The sequence below is a fragment of the Mus caroli genome, chromosome 4 (assembly GCF_900094665.2).
Source record: "Mus caroli chromosome 4, CAROLI_EIJ_v1.1, whole genome shotgun sequence".
NCBI classification, from domain to species: Eukaryota; Metazoa; Chordata; class Mammalia; order Rodentia; family Muridae; genus Mus; species Mus caroli.
The window spans coordinates 29167175-29185815 of record NC_034573.1 but is presented as its reverse complement, the minus strand read 5'-3'; the positions used below and the strand labels follow the sequence as shown (position 1 = coordinate 29185815).

General features: G+C 41.5%; 1 protein-coding gene across 2 annotated transcripts in view; it reads right to left on the bottom strand.

The window, feature by feature from the left end:
• Positions 1 to 18641, bottom strand: part of Rars2 (arginyl-tRNA synthetase 2, mitochondrial) — a 44163-nt gene that overhangs the window by 3743 nt on the left and 21779 nt on the right. For both annotated transcript variants that reach the window (XM_021160241.2, XM_029476759.1), the window contains 9 exons: positions 16703 to 16779; positions 10301 to 10459; positions 9546 to 9652; positions 8276 to 8371; positions 6773 to 6833; positions 4526 to 4602; positions 1680 to 1804; positions 558 to 625; positions 369 to 478 (listed from right to left, as the gene is read on the bottom strand). In XM_021160241.2, the coding sequence (XP_021015900.1) occupies positions 369 to 478; positions 558 to 625; positions 1680 to 1804; positions 4526 to 4602; positions 6773 to 6833; positions 8276 to 8371; positions 9546 to 9652; positions 10301 to 10459; positions 16703 to 16779 (880 nt within the window). The remainder of the gene's footprint in view (positions 1 to 368; positions 479 to 557; positions 626 to 1679; positions 1805 to 4525; positions 4603 to 6772; positions 6834 to 8275; positions 8372 to 9545; positions 9653 to 10300; positions 10460 to 16702; positions 16780 to 18641) is intronic.

Sequence of the window (18641 nt, the reverse complement as noted above, 5' to 3'; positions counted from 1 at the left end):
TTTTTTTTTGGTTTTTCGAGACAGGGTTTCTCTGTGTAGCCTTGGCTGTCCTGGAACTCACTCTGTAGACCAGGCTGTCCTCGAACTCAGAAATCCGCCTGCCTCTGCCTCCCGAGTGCTGGGATTAAAGGCGTGCGCCACCACGCCCGGCCTCTGCCTCTGCCTCTGCCTCTTAAGTGCTGGGATTAAAGGCGTGGGCCACCACTGCCCGGCGAAAGTGTTTCTTATAATGGGTGTTTTACACTATAAATGAATGTTTAACAACAAGAGGGCCGCTGTGTTTTGCCCAGATCTGAGTAAGAACTGTTGATAAGAGGGCCAACCACTAGTCTTAGAACCACAGCAGGTCCCCTCCAGCCCCGTCTCACCTACAGAGGCGGGCATGGGTGTACTGCAGGAAGACTCCAGTGTCCCCACGACTCTGGAAAACACGATCCCAACTGAACTGATAGTCGGATAAGAGCGCGCCTCTGAAGTCCTAGGAGGAGAATACACTGTTACCCTGGGTTTGCTACACAGGACACACAAAGGTCTTAGAGGATGGCATCCTGACGCACCTGGATGATGACAGCGGCAAGCCCCACCCTCTCTGCTGTCTCCTGAGGGTTCTCCAATTGTTTTGTGGCTGAAAACAGATAAGGGCCGATGTTTTAACCCTGTGCCATACCGGTCAGGAATAATCAATCAACCTGAGAAAGGAAAATCTGAAACACACAGTCAAAACTCAGATGATAATGGCTGCTTTACCCTCTAACTTGGGCTAATTTACCTAAGTCAGTTCTCCTGTTTACATCAGAGTGAAGAAACGTGAGCTAATTTGTTTTAAGAAATATCCCTCGTAAGGTATTAGATATACTGCAGTTACTTTTCCAGCGATAAAGATTAAACAGTTACATGAACTTTAGTCACATGGATCCATTTGCGACACAAGGACCTGGGCTAGAAGACAGCTTAGCTGGTAAAGTGCTTGCCCAATGCAGTGTTTTGAATGAGCATGGCCCCACAGGCTCGCACTGGAATGTGGGTCCCCAGTTGGTGGTACTGCCTGGAGATGATTAGTTCATCTTTGAAGGAACTGAGTCACCGAGGGGCGGGCTTTGAGGTTCCAAGTCATTCAGTTTCTCTCTGCCTTTTGCTTGTGGATCTCCAGTTACTGTTCCAGTGTCACCTTTGCCTGTCTGCTGCCATATCCCCACGTGACGGTCATAGCTCTAACCATCTGGAGCCCCAGACTAAATGCTTTCTTTTGTATGTTGCTTTGGTTATGGCGACTTATCACAGCAATAGAAAACTATGACAGCTCGAAAGCACTAGGATCTGAGTATGAACCAGAACCTATGTTCAAACAAGCTGAATGTGGTGGCACATGCGTGTAACCTGTGTTAGGGAGCCTCAAGGGCCTGCCAGCCGAGCCTGTTTTATAAAAAGTGGACAGCATCCGAGAACTCCTCTTGCCTCAGCATGAATGTATGCATGTGAACACCTGCATACACACAAGACGTATAAATGTGATGCAAACAGTGCACAGGATGCCTCTGACACCAGATGACAGTGTCAAAGCTGTCCATGGAAGGAAGACTAACGTTACAGTAACAAACAACTGGACTACACTTCAAAGTCACTTCTGATCAGGCTCAGGGGACGTCCATGAAAGCATGCAGTTGGTAAGGAGGATTTACTCTTAATGGAAGCCATGTTCTGTAGCATCCTTGATTGAACCTCATTTAAGACATCTTCCAGAAAAGTGACATCTCCTCTTCGAGTCTTCATTCCCTTTACTATCCCGAAGGGTACATGCTGGCACCTGAAAAGGACAGGCATTCATTAACAAAAGCTAAAAAATTGCAAATGACGTGAGTATACCTTAGTACTTTTTCAGAAAATAATTCAAACTTTAAACCTTTGTAGTAGAGATGTAAAAAATTACCAAATAAATAGGATGCAGCCAGAAATGGCATACATGGTGGTGATTCAAGCATTTGGAAGATGGAAGCAGAAAGATAAGGAGTTCAAGGCTAACCTCTTTGGGGGATCCTGTTTCAAACAAAAATTTTAACAGGTATTTAAAAAAATACCTGTTTAACAGGTATTATATATAAAATACAAATATAATTGTCTCACTATTCAAACTCTGGCTGTTCTGGAACTCACTATATAGACCAGGCTGGTCACAAACTCACACAGTTCCTCCTGACTCTGTCTCCTGAGTGCTGTGCCACCATTTATTAACTTTTAGAGACCTCTTTTTTCAGTTTTATAGTTCATTTTTTGCTTTGGTTGTTTTCTTGATTTTTTTTAAAGGTCTTATAGATTCTAGATATTACTCCTCTATCATGTATGGCTGGCAAAATTTTCTCCCTCTCTGTATACTTTCTTTACTTAACTGTTTCCTTTAATGTACACATGCTTAATTTTATGAAGTTCCATTTGTTAAATGTTACTCTTATTTCCTGAGTGACTGAAGTGCTATTTAGAAAGTCCTTATATTTGCCTTAAGTCTAATTTAAAATATAAATCTTAACTAGTTTCCCTACTTTTTCTTCTAACAATTTTAAATCTTACTTAAAGGTCTAGGATCCATTTAGAATTGATTTTTGTGTACTGTGTGAGACATGACTACTTTCATTATCCTACCTGTAGATATCCACAATATTTATAATAAGTGAGATAACACAGGCTCAGAAAAACAAACACTACTATGTTCTCTCCTGACTTCTAATGTTTACGTGTGTGCATTTTCTAGAAGTCAGTTATGTGTAGAGGCTGGGAAGGGACCCATGAGAGTCCTGGCAAGGGGTAGGGGCAGGGACAGTAAAACACATCTGCTATGAAAGTGAAAAGAGTAAGAGTAGGGGACGAGAATTTAAGTGGTGGATAATTGAGGGAAGAGGGACAACCAAACCTAAGGACGAAAACTATATGTAAACCAATTACTTTGTAAGTTAATTAGAAAATAAAATCATTTTAAAAGTTTGAATGGCAGTACTCTATGTGTATGCATAAAACTGTTTTCAGAGCCATAAGTTCATTAAAAAATCTCAGTGCCAGGATGGATGCCGCCTTATGACTTATTATTCAGGAAAGCTCCTTGGTTGCCCACAGTCTTAGGTAAGATATACTATGCATCAGTTCCAGGACATTGAGAAGTCATGCTGGAATGGACTGGAGGTTTCCTCCCTGCTGGCTAGCGTTCATGACAGCAGACGATGCTACAGGCTGGGAGAGAGGAGGACTCAGTACCTTACCCACCTGTGGACCTTGCATGCTAGACCGCTGGCCTGCCAGGCAACATGTGCCCATTGCTGTACCCTGGCATGACTGTCACTGGGGTACCTAACTGCTTCCTGAGTTGACTCGAGTCCCACTCCACAGAGGGGAAGTCGTCATACCCGCTAATGTATACGTAGCTAGAGCTAACAGCATGGTCATACCTGCTAATGGATACGTAGCTAGAGCTAACAGCATGGTCATACCTGCTAATGGATACGTAGCTAGAGCTAACAGCATGGTCATACCTGCTAATGTATACGTAGCTAGAGCTAACAGCATGGTGGTTAATAAGCCTTAGTGAAGAAACTACTGGGGTTATTTTGACAAATGGAACTACTCATGAAAGTGCCTTCTGTCAGCTTTGGTCAGAGAAACTTCTTTACCCAGTGGGCAACAGTGAATTCCGAGTAACTACAGAGTGGCTGCTGAGTGCCGAGTCCTGAGTGTGTCACCTAAATCACCCCTCCTAGGTTCAGTGAACATTTTGGAACGAGGGTGGGTGGTGTGGGTGGGCAGGAAAAGTATGAATATGAGTGTTGTAGAACGATGTCTTTTAGGTATGGCAGGGACAATACATTAATGAACTCACAGTAACTGTGAACCTGCCAGTCTGCCCTGCCCCTCCATCCCCCATTAAAACACTCCCTCTTTATGAGGCCCTACACCTCCCTGAGGACAAACAGGCAGTGACTAGTTGAAGGGAGAGAGATTTTTGTCAGTACTATTGCCCTCAAAAGGTCATCCATGCATCTATCAATAACACGCCACCCAGGAGCTTTAAGCAACCTAACAAATCACTGGCAAATAAGTAGGAAGACTCACGGGAAGGGGCCAGCGGGAGTGGGAGAAGAGGGGCTCAGTGGGAATATGACAACATACAATATGTACACTGCATTAAGATATCATTATGTATAACTAATGAATTGTAAATTAAAAAAATAAGATGTAAGTTTTTGCAGTCCACCAAAGTTTCATTTTACTGAGATAATAGTTTGTGATTAAATTATGAGTTGCCTTTATAAGGAAGAAGAAATGCATATTAGTAACTGAAAACCAAAACACTGACAGCAGACATCAATATATAAAATGATTAAATACATTTATCAAGGTGTAAATTAACACAAAATCAATCTGCCTTTCTATACCAACATCCTGAAAAGAGAACTGAACATAAATGACTGTAGTTATGCTCTGAGGATTGGTGACATAAGGAGTTAGTGGCCTTGATCAGCAAGAAGAACAACAAGGATTCTACCTTTCCGCCCAGTCGTATCCCATCATCTCCAGCAGTTGGAACACTTGCTGAAAATGCCTTCTTTGCCCTTTGTCTGCCTTAGAAAAAAAATTAAATTTAAACAAAACAAAGACAAATTAGTAAATAAAAGTAGGCTGGTCCTAAATAAAATTAACATCATTATTAGACTAAAGTCATTGTTGATATGTTTTAAATAAACACAGTAGATGCTGGAGAAATGGCTTAGTGCTTAAGGGTACTTGCTAGCTGCTCTTCCAGAGGACCCAAGTTTGGTTCCCAGCATCCACACTGGGCATCTCACAACTCCAGCTAAAGAGGATCTGATGCCCTTTTCTACCCTGGGGGTATACACATGCACCACCATTCACACCCATGCACACACGCACATGTGCACACTCACACACAAATGTGGGAAGCAGCAAACGCCACTACAAGATGGCGCTGGTTTCAATAAGCCGACGCCCATGAATATGGGTAAACAACCAATGTGCACATGTGCCATAGAGTTTTTTGCCGAGTCACTGCCTGACACGAGGCATGTAAATGAGGTACTGAAAGCATAACCAATCAAGTATAGACACGCCTCTCCTAGGCCTATATAAGCAGCGCCAGTTCTGGGGCTCAGGGTCTTTCGCCTGCGCAGTCAATGCTCTCCCAATAAACGTTTTGCAGAAGGATCCTGCTGTGGTGTCTTTCTTGCTGGCGAGTCAGGCGTCTCACACACAAACACAAACTCTCATTCATTCTCTCTCTCATACACATAAATAAAAGTTAAAATAAATCTTTAAAGTAAGCACACTATAAGAGCATCAAGGTTGAATGGGAAAATAAGGTCTCAACACCTTAACACAGAAGGACACATGGACCCTGACTCTCAGAGTGTTCTATTTCATTTCCTTCTCCCTCAGGGGTTAGGATGTCTATTTCCACAAGACCAAAGCTAAGCTGCAATAAGATGGTGGAAACTTCTTAGTCTAGAGGGTGGCAGCACATGCAAAGGCAGAAAGTACTAGAACCCCAGTTAGCAATAAGAAGAACCAACTCACAATACAAGGGCTTGGTTGGATCTCAAGGGCAGTCAATATGCTGGGTGAAACAAAAATCTTGGGTGGACAGTTCCATACTGCATGACTCCATTACACACCACCCTCAGTGACAGTTTTTATAATAAAGATCAAAGTAAGGGCTGGAGGGGACAATGATTAGCTGGTGGCTCATCAGCGAGTCTGCTTTGTTACAGAGCAGTTCCATGTTCTAATGTGGTCGTGGAGACACAGATCTGAACATGTGATACAGTTCCATAAAACTAGCCTATAGATAATGCATGAATACCTCATGAGATTTGCATGTTTCTACAAATGCCCATCTGATTTGACATGGCACACCATGTATGTATAGAAGGGTGCACAGAAACACTGCTAGCCTGAAATTTCTTGTCTTTAAGGTATTACAAGATTTTTAATGTAATTTTTATTTTTAAAAACATAATTCTAACATATGCTTTATTTTATGTATACCAGTAAAGTTTACATATTAAATAAGACTATAATATAATGAGTTGATACAGTTTTTAAATTTTACTTAAAATTTTTAAAAGATTTATTTATTTATGTATTTGAGTGTTTTGCCTGCATATATGTCTATATAGCACAGGTGTGTAGTGTCTGGCCTAACATTATGCTGAGCGGTTTCTCTAGTCCCTTGATGCAATTTTAAACAGAAGAGGAAAATTTCCAGGTTACTAATTCTTCCACACAAACCAAATTACAATAATATTTTTTCTAAGTGCATCAACAGAACAAGCACAACTGTCTTTCAATAACTCATATATAGTAATTTCATATAATCACCTTCTTAATTTTGGTAAATTTTTTCACTATGAAGCAATATAAATGATTTTTTGAGTCTTTTTAAGAATAAGTTTAAAAAAGAATTCACTCTCTTAATAAACTTAGTATTTTATGTAGTTAGACAAAATTGTTTTTGTAATTTTTTTCAACATATTTTTCTTTTTTTCTGTGTGTGTGGGCACATATGTGAGCAGGCATTGTGCCAGGACTCACATGGAGAAGTCAGAGGAGAAGTGTGTAGTCCACTCTCTGTCATTACCTGGGTTTTAGGAATTGAACTGGCATCATCAGGCATCCAAAGCAAGCAAGCACCTGACGCACTACGCCATCCCCCTGCTCTGGTTTCCTGTCTCTCTCTCTAGTTTCATGAGGTAGGGTTTGTATTGTGATTACTTACGACATAAATCATTGTGTCAAAATTGTACTTGTCCATGCGATGTATAGCAGCTGCAAGGTCCCTGGGGAGAAGAGGGAGGGTTATAATTACTTTTACTTACTTTGTAACAGTAACTAAAATCTGTGTAATTCTGTAGCCTAGAGCATGTAAATTATCCTTGTAGCCAGTATGCTTTGGTAACAAGTAACAACAAAATTAGACTTGAAAAATAAGTCCAAGGCCTTGGGAGATGTAATTTAAAAATCAACTAAAAATAAACAAACAGGGAGAAAAATAAGCATTAAATCCTATCTTATAGGTGTTATATAATTAACCAAGCCTCTCCTGAAAAGAAACATCTAATCGTTACTTTTTGGCAATATACTTTCTCAAATAACACAGTAACAATGTAAATGACAAAAAAGCCAAAGAAGTACCTGCTTTCTAGTTTGTATGATTAAAAACTTTCGGCCCAGCCTATAACCCTCCAGAGACTTGAGGTCCCAGGGAGTAGGGAGGTCTAGGGGGGTGGGGGTGGGGGTGGGGGTGGGGACAGCCTCTTGGAGACAGGGGGTGGGGGTTGGGAGAGGAGTAATGGGATGAGCAACTGTCCAAGGATAGACCAGGAGAGGGATAACGACTGGACTGTAAAAAAGATTAAAGAAAAAAATATATATATATATATTTAAAAAGATGAATTCTTTAAGGGTCACTAGGAAAATTCATCGGTTGCTTCAAGTTACTTATAATAATGATGGTATTCAATAGCAAAAATACCATTACATTATAAAAGTACTCTGTAAGGCTGTTGGCATAGGTCAGTGGTACATGCTTGCCTAACATACACATAATCTTGGGTTTATTCCTAGTGCCACAATGATAACAAACAAAAGAAATGTATATAGTGGTTTGTGAGCGACTTGAAACTCGGGCCTGGAGGCACTGGAACCTTTTGCCTGCACTGGCTGGCTGGCTGCTTCTCCGTCCTGCCTTGTCTTCCACGTGTGCATACAAAGTGCATCTCTTCTTCTATATGAGCAATGAGTGTCCCTTCCACAGGGATGCATGCAGGAGCCCACCTCGTCCTCAGCCTATTCTTTCACAGTACGATGAGCTTTGCCATTTACATGCGTGTAGAATGGTCTTTAATGCATGAGATCATCACCGAACCCTGGCTCGGTGGTTTTTAGAAAATATTTCCTGACAATGTGCACTTATTAAAACCCCTCAACATATGGTTATGAAGGAACATGGAATGACTTTTTCAGCTGTAAACAGATCATAATATTGAATAAAATGTGAATATAGAGTCCCCGTCTTCTCATATTAAATCTTCCTGGGATTGCAACTGTCAATAACTAGAAACGGAGTAAATATTCCTAAAATATCCAAGTGACAGGTTTCTATTTTGCAACTAGGCCTTTTGTAACGGTTGCGAGGATAAGCTGATAACCTGCACTGATCTTAGGATCTGAGATGTGTGAAGTCACATGCGGCTGTGCTCATCGTCCTCATGCTACAAACCTGGTTGCATAGAGAGAGGTTCCATCACTTCGCATCACAGTGCAGACAGAAGAGAGGTCTCCAGTCCCAGAGAGATCTACTACAACATTTCCCTTTCTAGAAAATGAAAGAGGCAAATTCTAAGTCAATATATTAATTCTACTTTGGGGGTAGAATAGCGATAGCATTTTTGGCAAAGCAGAGGCTATTTTTTTTTTTTTTTTGCTCACAGAACAGTAAGTAGTGTCAGTTCAAGCTATAAGCAACAGTAGTCAAAACCACCAAGTTGGCTGGAGGTGGTGAAAATTAAAACTCCAACGACAGTTTCTCACATGTGTTAGGATGCTCACATCACGGCTGAGAATGTGAGGTGCATCGTTCATTCTCACCACAGCTATCTATGTGTGCTGATGCACCTGACCTTGCTGGTCCACAATGCACATATGGAAACAACAACATGAAAACACAAAATTGTCATTTGTCAAGTCTCTCAAAAAGGAAGGGATTCTACTACATGCCAGGCAACACTGCCAACAAGGATGCGCGACCATTATCTGACTTTATACTGTTTTTCCTGCTATTCCCTAATTTCTCTGCCTCACTCATTGAAAGCCTGTTACAGCAAACCTATTCATAAGTTGCCTTAAATACTTTTGAAGGCAACATCAAGCCACAAAAGTGTTCTGCTTCCTGTCTTCACGGCAGGATCAATTGATGTAACCTGAGGCAGGCCACATCGTCTTTATACTTCATACTTTAGCAGGTGCCTCCCTTACCGCTGTGAGCTGAGAATTTTGGCAATGAAAATGCTATACAGCATGTGACAAAGCATCTCATTATTTGACATACGTTCACGCCATCCTTGCACTCATGACTCTTCCATCTCGGCCTCCTGCTTACAGATTATAGGCGTGTTTCCCCATGCACAGCGTGGAAAAGTACCTTTTCGGCTACAGAGTCTCCCCATGTGGCCCTGACTGTCTGTCATGGAAGTCAGAGAGAACGTCCTGATTCTGCCTCCCCAGTGCTGAGAGGAAAGGTCTGCACCACCGACCGCCCCTAGCAAGAGGGGACAGATGGCAAAGAAGCTCAGAGACTATATTACTGTCACACAGCTGACTAATGCCAGCACACACAGCACATGGGGCTAGGAGAGGTGGTGCAGCACTTGAGAGGCAGAAGCAGGAAGATCTCTGAGTTTGAGGCCAGCTTGGTCTACAGTGAGTTCCAGGGCAGAAAGCGAGTCACAATCTTAAAGAAAAAGGAAGAAAGAATAGTAACTCGATCATACGCTGTTTTCTGTAGAAGTCCTTTGCTGTCAAGCAACTTTAAGACATCTTGAGATTTTTCACGATAAAATGATTCTCCTGAATATTCATCAAAGTATATTCCAAGACGCTAAGATTTAGAAATACAAGAAAAATGTTAGTTATATTGTTTTACACTAAGACAAATTTAAAGATGTCTTACCAACTGTCACAAAGATCAGAAAAATAAAAGTTAAACTTTCTAATGACACACACATACCATATTGGCCATGATTCTGGTGTTCACTATAGTAGTCACAGGTATTTATGGCTTTGTAACAGAAGTCAATAGCACTGAGCATTTACTCTGGTAGTTCCTTAGTCACACTAAAGGTGCTCATGCAGCCAGGGGCACCTGCTGGGCCCTGTGCGACTGAGGATGGTTACAGAACCAGAAGTCTGCATGATCCAGTAGAGCCCTGGAAAGGGTGTCTGTCAAGCTCCTCTAGCTCCACTTTCGTGCAGCTGCTCACTGTGCCCGAGTACTCCAGAGCCCCCTTTGCAGCACCCAGTACTATCTCACAAGTTAAGTTCCTTGCGAGAGTAAGGGCTATGAGTAGTGCTGACCTGGCACTGCTCTGGGGTGTTTTGTATTTTAGCTCTCTACCCCAAGAACAACATTCCACTGAATTTTCAACTAAACTAGAATCTATGCTTAAGTAAGAGCTTGCACAGCAGGCTGTAAGCAGCAGCACTAGCCAAGCGACCCAGGAAAGGGAGCACAGAGACTGCAGGGTACCTTGTAAATCTGGGTGTACTCTTCAATGCTCAAGTCTCGGAATCTCTGCCACAGTGACAGTGCCTGCGTGTCACCCATTTCTAGTCGGTGGAAGAATTCGTGTGCCAATTTTGTTACATTTTTATCATCTGTTGCTTCTTTATTAACTTGTACATAAACCTAAAAGTACATTAAATACATTATTATATGCTGTTATCGCCACAGAAAAGAAACCAAACACAATCCAGAGTCCTCATGGAAAGTTAACCAAGAGGCCACATGACAAAGAATTTTTCAACTCTTTCATTAAGCTGACAGTTTGGGATATTTTTTTGTTTGTTTAAATCATCTTACCCCTTTTGAAAGTTCATGAGAAAGGCTAATCAAAGTAGCATGGCTTAACCCAGAAAATAAAAGATGAGTGGAAGATTTCACAGCTACTTAAACATTATTCTCATTGTTTGTCTTTATATATATTCCGACTGCACTTTCCCTGTCCCTCCCTTATCTGTTTCTCCCCCATTACCAACCTCTATTCCTCTCTACATATCCCAGATTCAGGGCTTCTGCTTCAGGTTTGTGACCCATCCGTGTGACTGCTGGACTGGAATCATCTACTAAGTTCTGGTTTAGAGTGTATGAGCAGGTACACACCTGAGGGCGATGACTCCCTGGTCCCTGAATTGTCAGTAGCAAAGAGCTGAGCTGTGGGGGGTGGGGATCCTGGAGCCCACCCGACCATCCCTGGGCACCCCAGCCCATTCTTGTGCACATGTGGTTCAGGAGCTACTTTTTTTTTTTAATTCCAATTTTTATTAAGTCAGGTATTGGTACCAGGATCTACTTTTAATGAAATGATTTAAAGCTATTCTTTTAGTCTACAAAAGACCAGCTAAACAGGTAATGATGGCAAACAGAAATACTTCTTAGAAAGCTTAAGTACACTCTAATCTCAACTCTTAAGCATTACAAGGAATAGCAGTTAGGGGGTTCTTAACACAATCCAACCTTGGTTTAGTTCTATATCCAACTGGAAAGGGGTTGATGGTTTACTGAGGGGTCACTTCTAATGCAGTTTAAATTGTTTTTTTTCCCAATATCCACAACATACTATTAATATATAACAATAAATATTAACAGTATAGTTCAATTAAGGTTGCAGTTATACATATAGACTACAAGGAATTTTTCCTAGAAGCTGTAAATAACTCACTCCCACCTTGAAACATGAATGAGTCCAGAAGGCTGCTAAACTGACTCTATACAAAGACAATAGAAATTGCTAAAAACTCTACAAAACAATAAGGCATCTAAACCTTTATACAGTAGAACACCACAGCAACAACATTTACACAGAAACCGATTTTACTGTTGCCAAAGACAAAATGGGTGTGTGACAAGGAGCTCCTAATCCCAGCACCCAAAGGCAAAAGCAAGCAGACATGAATGAACAAATGCTATTAATACACTAATACAGGAACAGACAGTTATATCCATGAGTGGTCTCAGACAGTCACTTCAAGTCACACACGCCTCATATATACACATAATGTACAAACAAATATCCATAGAATCATGCTCATTTCCAGACTGTATTCATTGCAGGTCTGGCTTAATAGAACAATCAATCTCCAGTTCTATTCTATTTTCTGAAAATGATGTAACTCATTACTTAGGACTGCATAATGTTCTACTGGGGACACACACACACACATACACACTGATTGATCTACTAGGCATATATGCTTAAATATGATACTCTGAAAGAAGTGGGGTTATCTATGAGCAGAAAAGGATCTACTGAGAGGAGAGAACAAGAAGCGCCAGGACAAAAGGACCATTACAGTATGCTTTCTCTCATGCAGCGTGCAAGACCGGAGCAGAAAGGGGGTAATTTTATTTTAATAAAAATAAAACAAGTAATCTATTATACAGTCAATCTATTGATGTGAATGTTTCAAGAAAAAACTATTAGAAATATTTTCCTAAAAAATATAAATCAAAATGAAACAAAAACCCCTCCTACATTTTAAAGTATCTGTTAAGTGGTGATAACCAAATCACTCTTTGTATATGTACAAATATTTTATTAAAGTATATAACATAGAAATATTACTCTTTTACAGTTTGCCTATAAATAACTAAAACTGTAATAGTCAACAGTTTAGAATTAGTTTCCTTTCATTCACACATGTAATATAATTCTGAAATTTAAATTTAAAATCAATATAAATCCTTTATTTTAGAAAGTATGAATTTCGGAGACAGCTTTTTTTTTTTTTTTAGGTACATTTACATTCCAGAGAATAAAAAGGAAAATTTAAAGTGTGGTTGCTAGTAAGACAGCGTGCTGTAGTATAGTGTTGTTGAGAATAAAAGTACAACTTTTCTTCAATCATCAAAATGTAAAAATCAGTTGTTTATCTAATAAAGAACAAACTAAGCACATCTAACTTCCTTAAGAGGGTTATTAACCTTCCCAAGAGTTCTGATGTTGGAATTGGCAAACACCATATGACTTTTGGTTTGAAATTCCACTAAGCTCATTACTGCCGCTCTCCGGATGGCCTGCTTTATTATACAGTAGCACAAAATAAGGGAAGTGGAAACACTCTTGCATCCCAATCCTTTAAAATACATCACTGGAACCATTAGTCACTTGGGCACAGTTAACTTCTTGGTGCAGGGTTTTTAATGCCACCCTCTGATCATTTTTAGCAGTGCTGAGTTGTCAAGTTGACAAATGCAACAGATGATTAGCATAAGGTTGGCATCTTAGACCCATTAATGCATATACTTGTGTCTTCTGTCTTTGAATGCAATTGAATGTTTACCTCATTAGAAACTCACAGTTATAATATGAACAAACAAGCTCACTGTTTGTTTGACACTGAGGCTGTGTCATGCCTTAGGGTGTTATTGTTCTTTTAAAGAAACAACAAGAAACACACACAGCTAACTGATGCTTCTGAGACGAGCCATCAGAAACCCTGTGAACTAAATCTGAGCACACTGGGAAGCATCCTAGGCACGTATAAGTAAAGTAACTTTGCAGAGGATGCTCCACAGTGCGGTGATGAATAAGCAGACAGGCTCTGAGGGGCTAGGGAGACACCTCAGTTGGAAAAGTCGATGCCATGGGTTATTCCTGTTGGCTGTGATAAAATGCCCACATACAAGCACCTTATGGAAAGAGGAGCTTATCATGTGGTTCACTGTTCATGGCAACAGGAGCTGGTCACATTGCCTCCACCGTCATGAAGCAGAAAGATGACAGCTTGTGTTTAGGCAGAGTTCTCCTTTTTCTGCAGTCTAGGACCCAACCCCACAGAGCAATGTGGATGTTCTAGGGTGGATGCTCACATGCTTAAATAACCTCTCATAGGAACAGTCAGAGGCTACTCCCTCACGTGTGCCAGGAGGCTCCTGTCCTAGGATGATTCCAAATCCTGCCAAGTTGACGATCAGCACTAACCATCACACTACAGATGCAGAGGACACACACACACACAAACAAACAACAAAAGACAGATGCCACGGCATATGTTTAGGATATTGGAGCCAGGCAGATCTCTTGTTGGCTAGCCAGCCTATTCTAACTGGTGAGCTCAGCAATAAGGCTACGTGTGTGAGACGGCTTACTAGTGTGAAGATCTGCACTTCTCATCTGTGAAAACACAGATACATTAGTCATTTGAAAGTTGTAAGGATGAACCAAGCAGTGGTGGTGCACATCTTTAATCCCAGCACTCAGCAACCAGAGGTAGAGGCTGGTGGATCTCTGTGAGTTCAAGGTTACATGGTCTACAGAATGAATTCCAGGTAGCCAGAGCTACCCAGAAAAAGCAACAAAATCAAATCAAATCCTATACCACAAGCAACCTTTTGTTCTCTGCCTCCTCCCTGGATCAGAATTTAAACTCTCAGCTACTGCTCCAGGGCCATGCCTGCCTGCCTGCCTGCCTGCTGCTATGCTCCCTGTGATAATGATCATGGACAAACCCTCTGAAACTGTAAGCAAGCTCTGAATTAAATGTGTTCTTTTATAAATTGCTTTGTTTGTCGTGTTTTTTATGGCAATAGAAAAGTAACTAAAATAGAAACTCCCAAATAAGTTTGAGGCAAGATTGTATCTCAAACTCGGATGGACATGCTTATTCTAGCCCTTCTAAAAGTAATTAAAACAAAGAAGTTATGGAGAGATGTTCTCCCATAGGACATGAGTTCAATTCTCAGCACCCACACAGCAGTTCACAACTGTAATTCCAGATTCAATGTAGCCATATGAAATAAGTCTATTCCTATTTTTCACTATTAATATGACTTTCAACTGGGCTTATCAAGGATGGGTAGCCAAACCTGGCTTGTTGGGGCACAGGTTATAACTCCTAAGTCTAGTAACATTATGACAGGTTGCTGCTATATTCCACAAGAATTTTTCCATGAATTTGAATAAGCAGTATGCAATGAAGCATGTTCTAAAATCTGTATCAAGCAAGATGGATTGGCTGATAAAAGCCCTTGATATTCATGGTTGATGATGTGAGTTCAGTTGCCTGAACCCAAAGATAGAGGAAAGGAGAGTCAACTCCCAAAAGTTGTTCTGTAACTTCCATACTCTGCACATGGCAAATGTGCTACACATGGCATACATGCTAGTAAAACAACTTAATATCTCTAGCAAAAAATTATTAAAGGTGCCATATTGATGAGGATAGGCAATAGAAACAAATCAGGACAACTGACCCACTGACAACTTGATACACTGTACTGGCTGGTCCTCTGTAAACGTAACACAAGCTACACTCACCTGAGTGTGGGGAATCTCAGTTGAGATACTGTGCTCATCGGAGTAGCCTACAGGCAAACCTGTGGGATACTGACTTGACTGATGGCTGACAAGGGCAGGAGGTCCTAGGTATATAAGAAAGCAGACTGAGCAAGCAAGCCATAGGGAGCAAGCCAGTAAGCAGTACCCCTCCATGCCTCTGCATCACCTCCTGCCTGGGCTTCCTCAGTAATGAACCAGGTAACCAGAATTGATTGGCAGAGTAAAACAAGAATGCTTCAACTGAATGATTCTGGTCTCTTAATCACAGCTGATTCCTCAAAGCCACTGACCAGAAACACAGATTGTTAATTCAAAATATTACAATAAACAGTCCTCCTGATATTCTCTGAGGAATTCTCAAAACTTCCTTCTGAAGCTTCACGTGCAGGCCTCCATTAACAACACCTTTCTCAGCTTTATCTTCTAAGTTTCCACAATAGCTTAATGGGCTCCAAGTAGTCAATGGCTTTTCTAGCTCAACATTTCAAACACTCCCATAATCCTTCAGCACACACGGTCAGGTCTGTCCCAGCAATAGCCCACAAACACGCCTTGAATTGTGCCTTCTACATTGCTAGGTGCCATGGAGATGCAGAGTATTCCTTCCATGTGGCCCTTCTCACTGCCGAGGGAAGTACAGCACTTTTAGTCGACCTAACCAGAGTTTGGAGGCAACATATTCCTCACTTGGGTATGGTACTCTGGCCCATATACCATGTGACTTGGAAAGCTGCTAGCATTGGGTAGGACCTGGATGGAACAGGAGGCTCTTCAACAGCCCTGACTGCTCTGCATGCTGTTTCACCACAGGACCATAGGATCAAGCTGAGCTGCTAGGACTTGAAACGTCAGCTGCAGTTAGGAATGCTGTCCGAGCCTATAGGGGATACTCCTGGAATCAATTTCTGCCCTAGCTATGTTCTATGGCTGTAATAAAACACCCTAACCCATGGCAATTTGGGAAACAAAGGGTTTATTTGGCTTACTCATTCCAACCACAGCCCAGTGCTGAGGGGAAGTCAGGGAAGGACTTTAAGGCAGGAACCTAGAGGCAGGAGCTAAAGCAGAAGCAATGGAGGAGTGCTTACTGGCTTGCTCCTTTTTGGCCTGCTCACTTTGCTTTCTTATAAATCTCAGAACCACTTGCCCAGGGTGGCGCCACCCACATGGACCATTAATCAAGAGAATACCCCTCACACTTGCCTACAGGCAATCTCATAGAGGCATTTTCTTAGCTGAGAATCCCTCCTTTCAGATGACTCTAGCTTGTGACAAGCTGACAAAAATCCGGGATAATAGTTTTATGTACACACTTCTCTCTCAAAACAATGCACCTAGGAACCTGAGAATCTCCTCTGCCCCCAATCTGAATTGGTTTGCACATCCACCTCTCCTGAAACAACAGGGTAAGTTTCCCTGCCCTTGACAACAATCAAACTTAGATACTTTCTATTCAAGTATATCCAGAAGTGAAGTACAGAAAAGCTTATCTACCCTAGGCTGGTTTAGGGTACATGTACAGTGAGGGAAAACTGTGTCCTCAAGTCAACCTTTAGGGGGAAATCCCTATTATGGTTATCTAACCAACTTACATCAAAGAGATGCTGTAAAGGATTGGTCTGGAGTTTCTCTTCATAGCCAAACAGCTGGAAACCAGTTCCCAGCAGACCTATCAAGATAATGAATGAATAAAAAAAAATTACAAAATAAAATAGTAGAGAAGAGTCATGCTGAGAAACAGTATAATTCTATAAGGAGACGAACTTCTCAGACCTGCACTGCACCCTGACTGCAAAACCAGCCTGACAGGCTACTCCCCGTCCCTCACCTCCCCAGCACCATGGACTGTGTGCCTTCTGAAATAAGAAGCCAATGCTCATTTTTTCTAAACGAGAGTCAGCACAGAGTAGAATGCCACTGCACATGAGAGTATGCAATATTCTAGATCCTAGAGAGCAGTGAGAAAGGTGACTAAAGTTCTGTGTACTTTAAAAGAAAAACAAATGTGATTATGATTCAGGGTAATGGAAGCAGAATGTGGAAAGATGCGAAGCGTGGACTAAAAAGATGGGGAAAGTAAAGGCTGCTCCATTTAACATTCAGTCTGATACATGTTGAAAAGCTAGTTCTGTGCACAGCCACCATGTGCCAACTCTCAAATGGGAGAGCTGGAAGAATATTAATTCTACAATGATGGCTGTAATGGGATGTTGGCAGATCATTAATTACAGAATTCCTTTCTTGGAAAATACTACTGAAAATCCTGCAGCCAGAATCCGATGACTGCTTGTCACACACAGCTGTTGCTGTGACTTGTTTAGACCAGTCAGAAGAATAAACAGTGGACGATATCTAGGAAGTCTTGATTGTTGTACGCTAGTTTAAACCTTTGACTACCAGCTGCTGTGAACTGACAGCAGATTTTTGAAAGAGAGGGCATGCTCTCTGTGTCTTCTATAGTGAGCAGACTATGAACAGGTTTAAGTTCTATTTCTAAGGTCTGGAAACATTTTTTAGTAACTGAAATAATACTATTCATAAGAGAAGGTTATGATGAGCCTCTTATGAGAAAGCTTCTTTGGAAACCAAGGCTCACAACATCATCACTTAGCTTTGCTATTAGTACTATAAACAGAGCCATTCGTCACTGAGCGGATACAAAAATAATTAAGGCATAGCCTGTACCCTCAGGAAATTAGCACCTTGTGGAGAAAAGAGCACATAGGGTGCTACGACAAAAATCCTAGCCGAGTGTAGAGAGTATCTCTTATAGGCATCACCTGTCAACAACAAGCTTATGGCCAATGAGCTGAGAAAGAAAATAGGAGGTGGGACAGCTGGTAGTGGATAGAGAGCAGTACAGGGATTTGCCCAGGCACATGGAGGAGGACAGAAGCATGGGAGGTGAACAGAGGAACCAGCCACATGGCAGTTAGAATAGCATATGGGATGATAATAAATGAGCTAGCTGGAGGACAACTAAAGCTTATAGCCAAGCTATCTGTAAATATAATTGGAGTCTCAGAGTTGTTATTTTGGGAGCTTGGGGACAGAAGGATAAAACCCCACTTTTACAGAGAAGAGCTGCCTTCTAGGAATGTGGTGATATGCAAAGGCCATATCTCTGTCATAGAATATAGCAGTATAGCGCGATCTTAAAGACTGTACTCAGTGTGTAAGCAGTCCTTCCCAACATTAACAACTTCACCTGCCTTGTCCCCCTTAAACCTTCATGTCGGGTTATATGAACCACAGTGTTTCTGAATAAACATGACTTATGGCATGTAACTCCTTGGGGCCCACCCTTTTCCTCCTGTTTCCTTTCCACCTCCACCTACTCCGATGGAGAGTTCAAGAGAAAGCTAAGGCATGGCACTTTGTTTCCTCTCTGGGCTACTCACTCATACAGTAACAGATCCAAAGTCTCCTAGGACGGGCTGGGGGTGGGAGTGGGAGGATCGTGGTGGGGTGAAGAGGTGGGGAGGTGTTGGAAGTCATGAGATTTAAGGATGGCTAGAGACTTATTCCTTC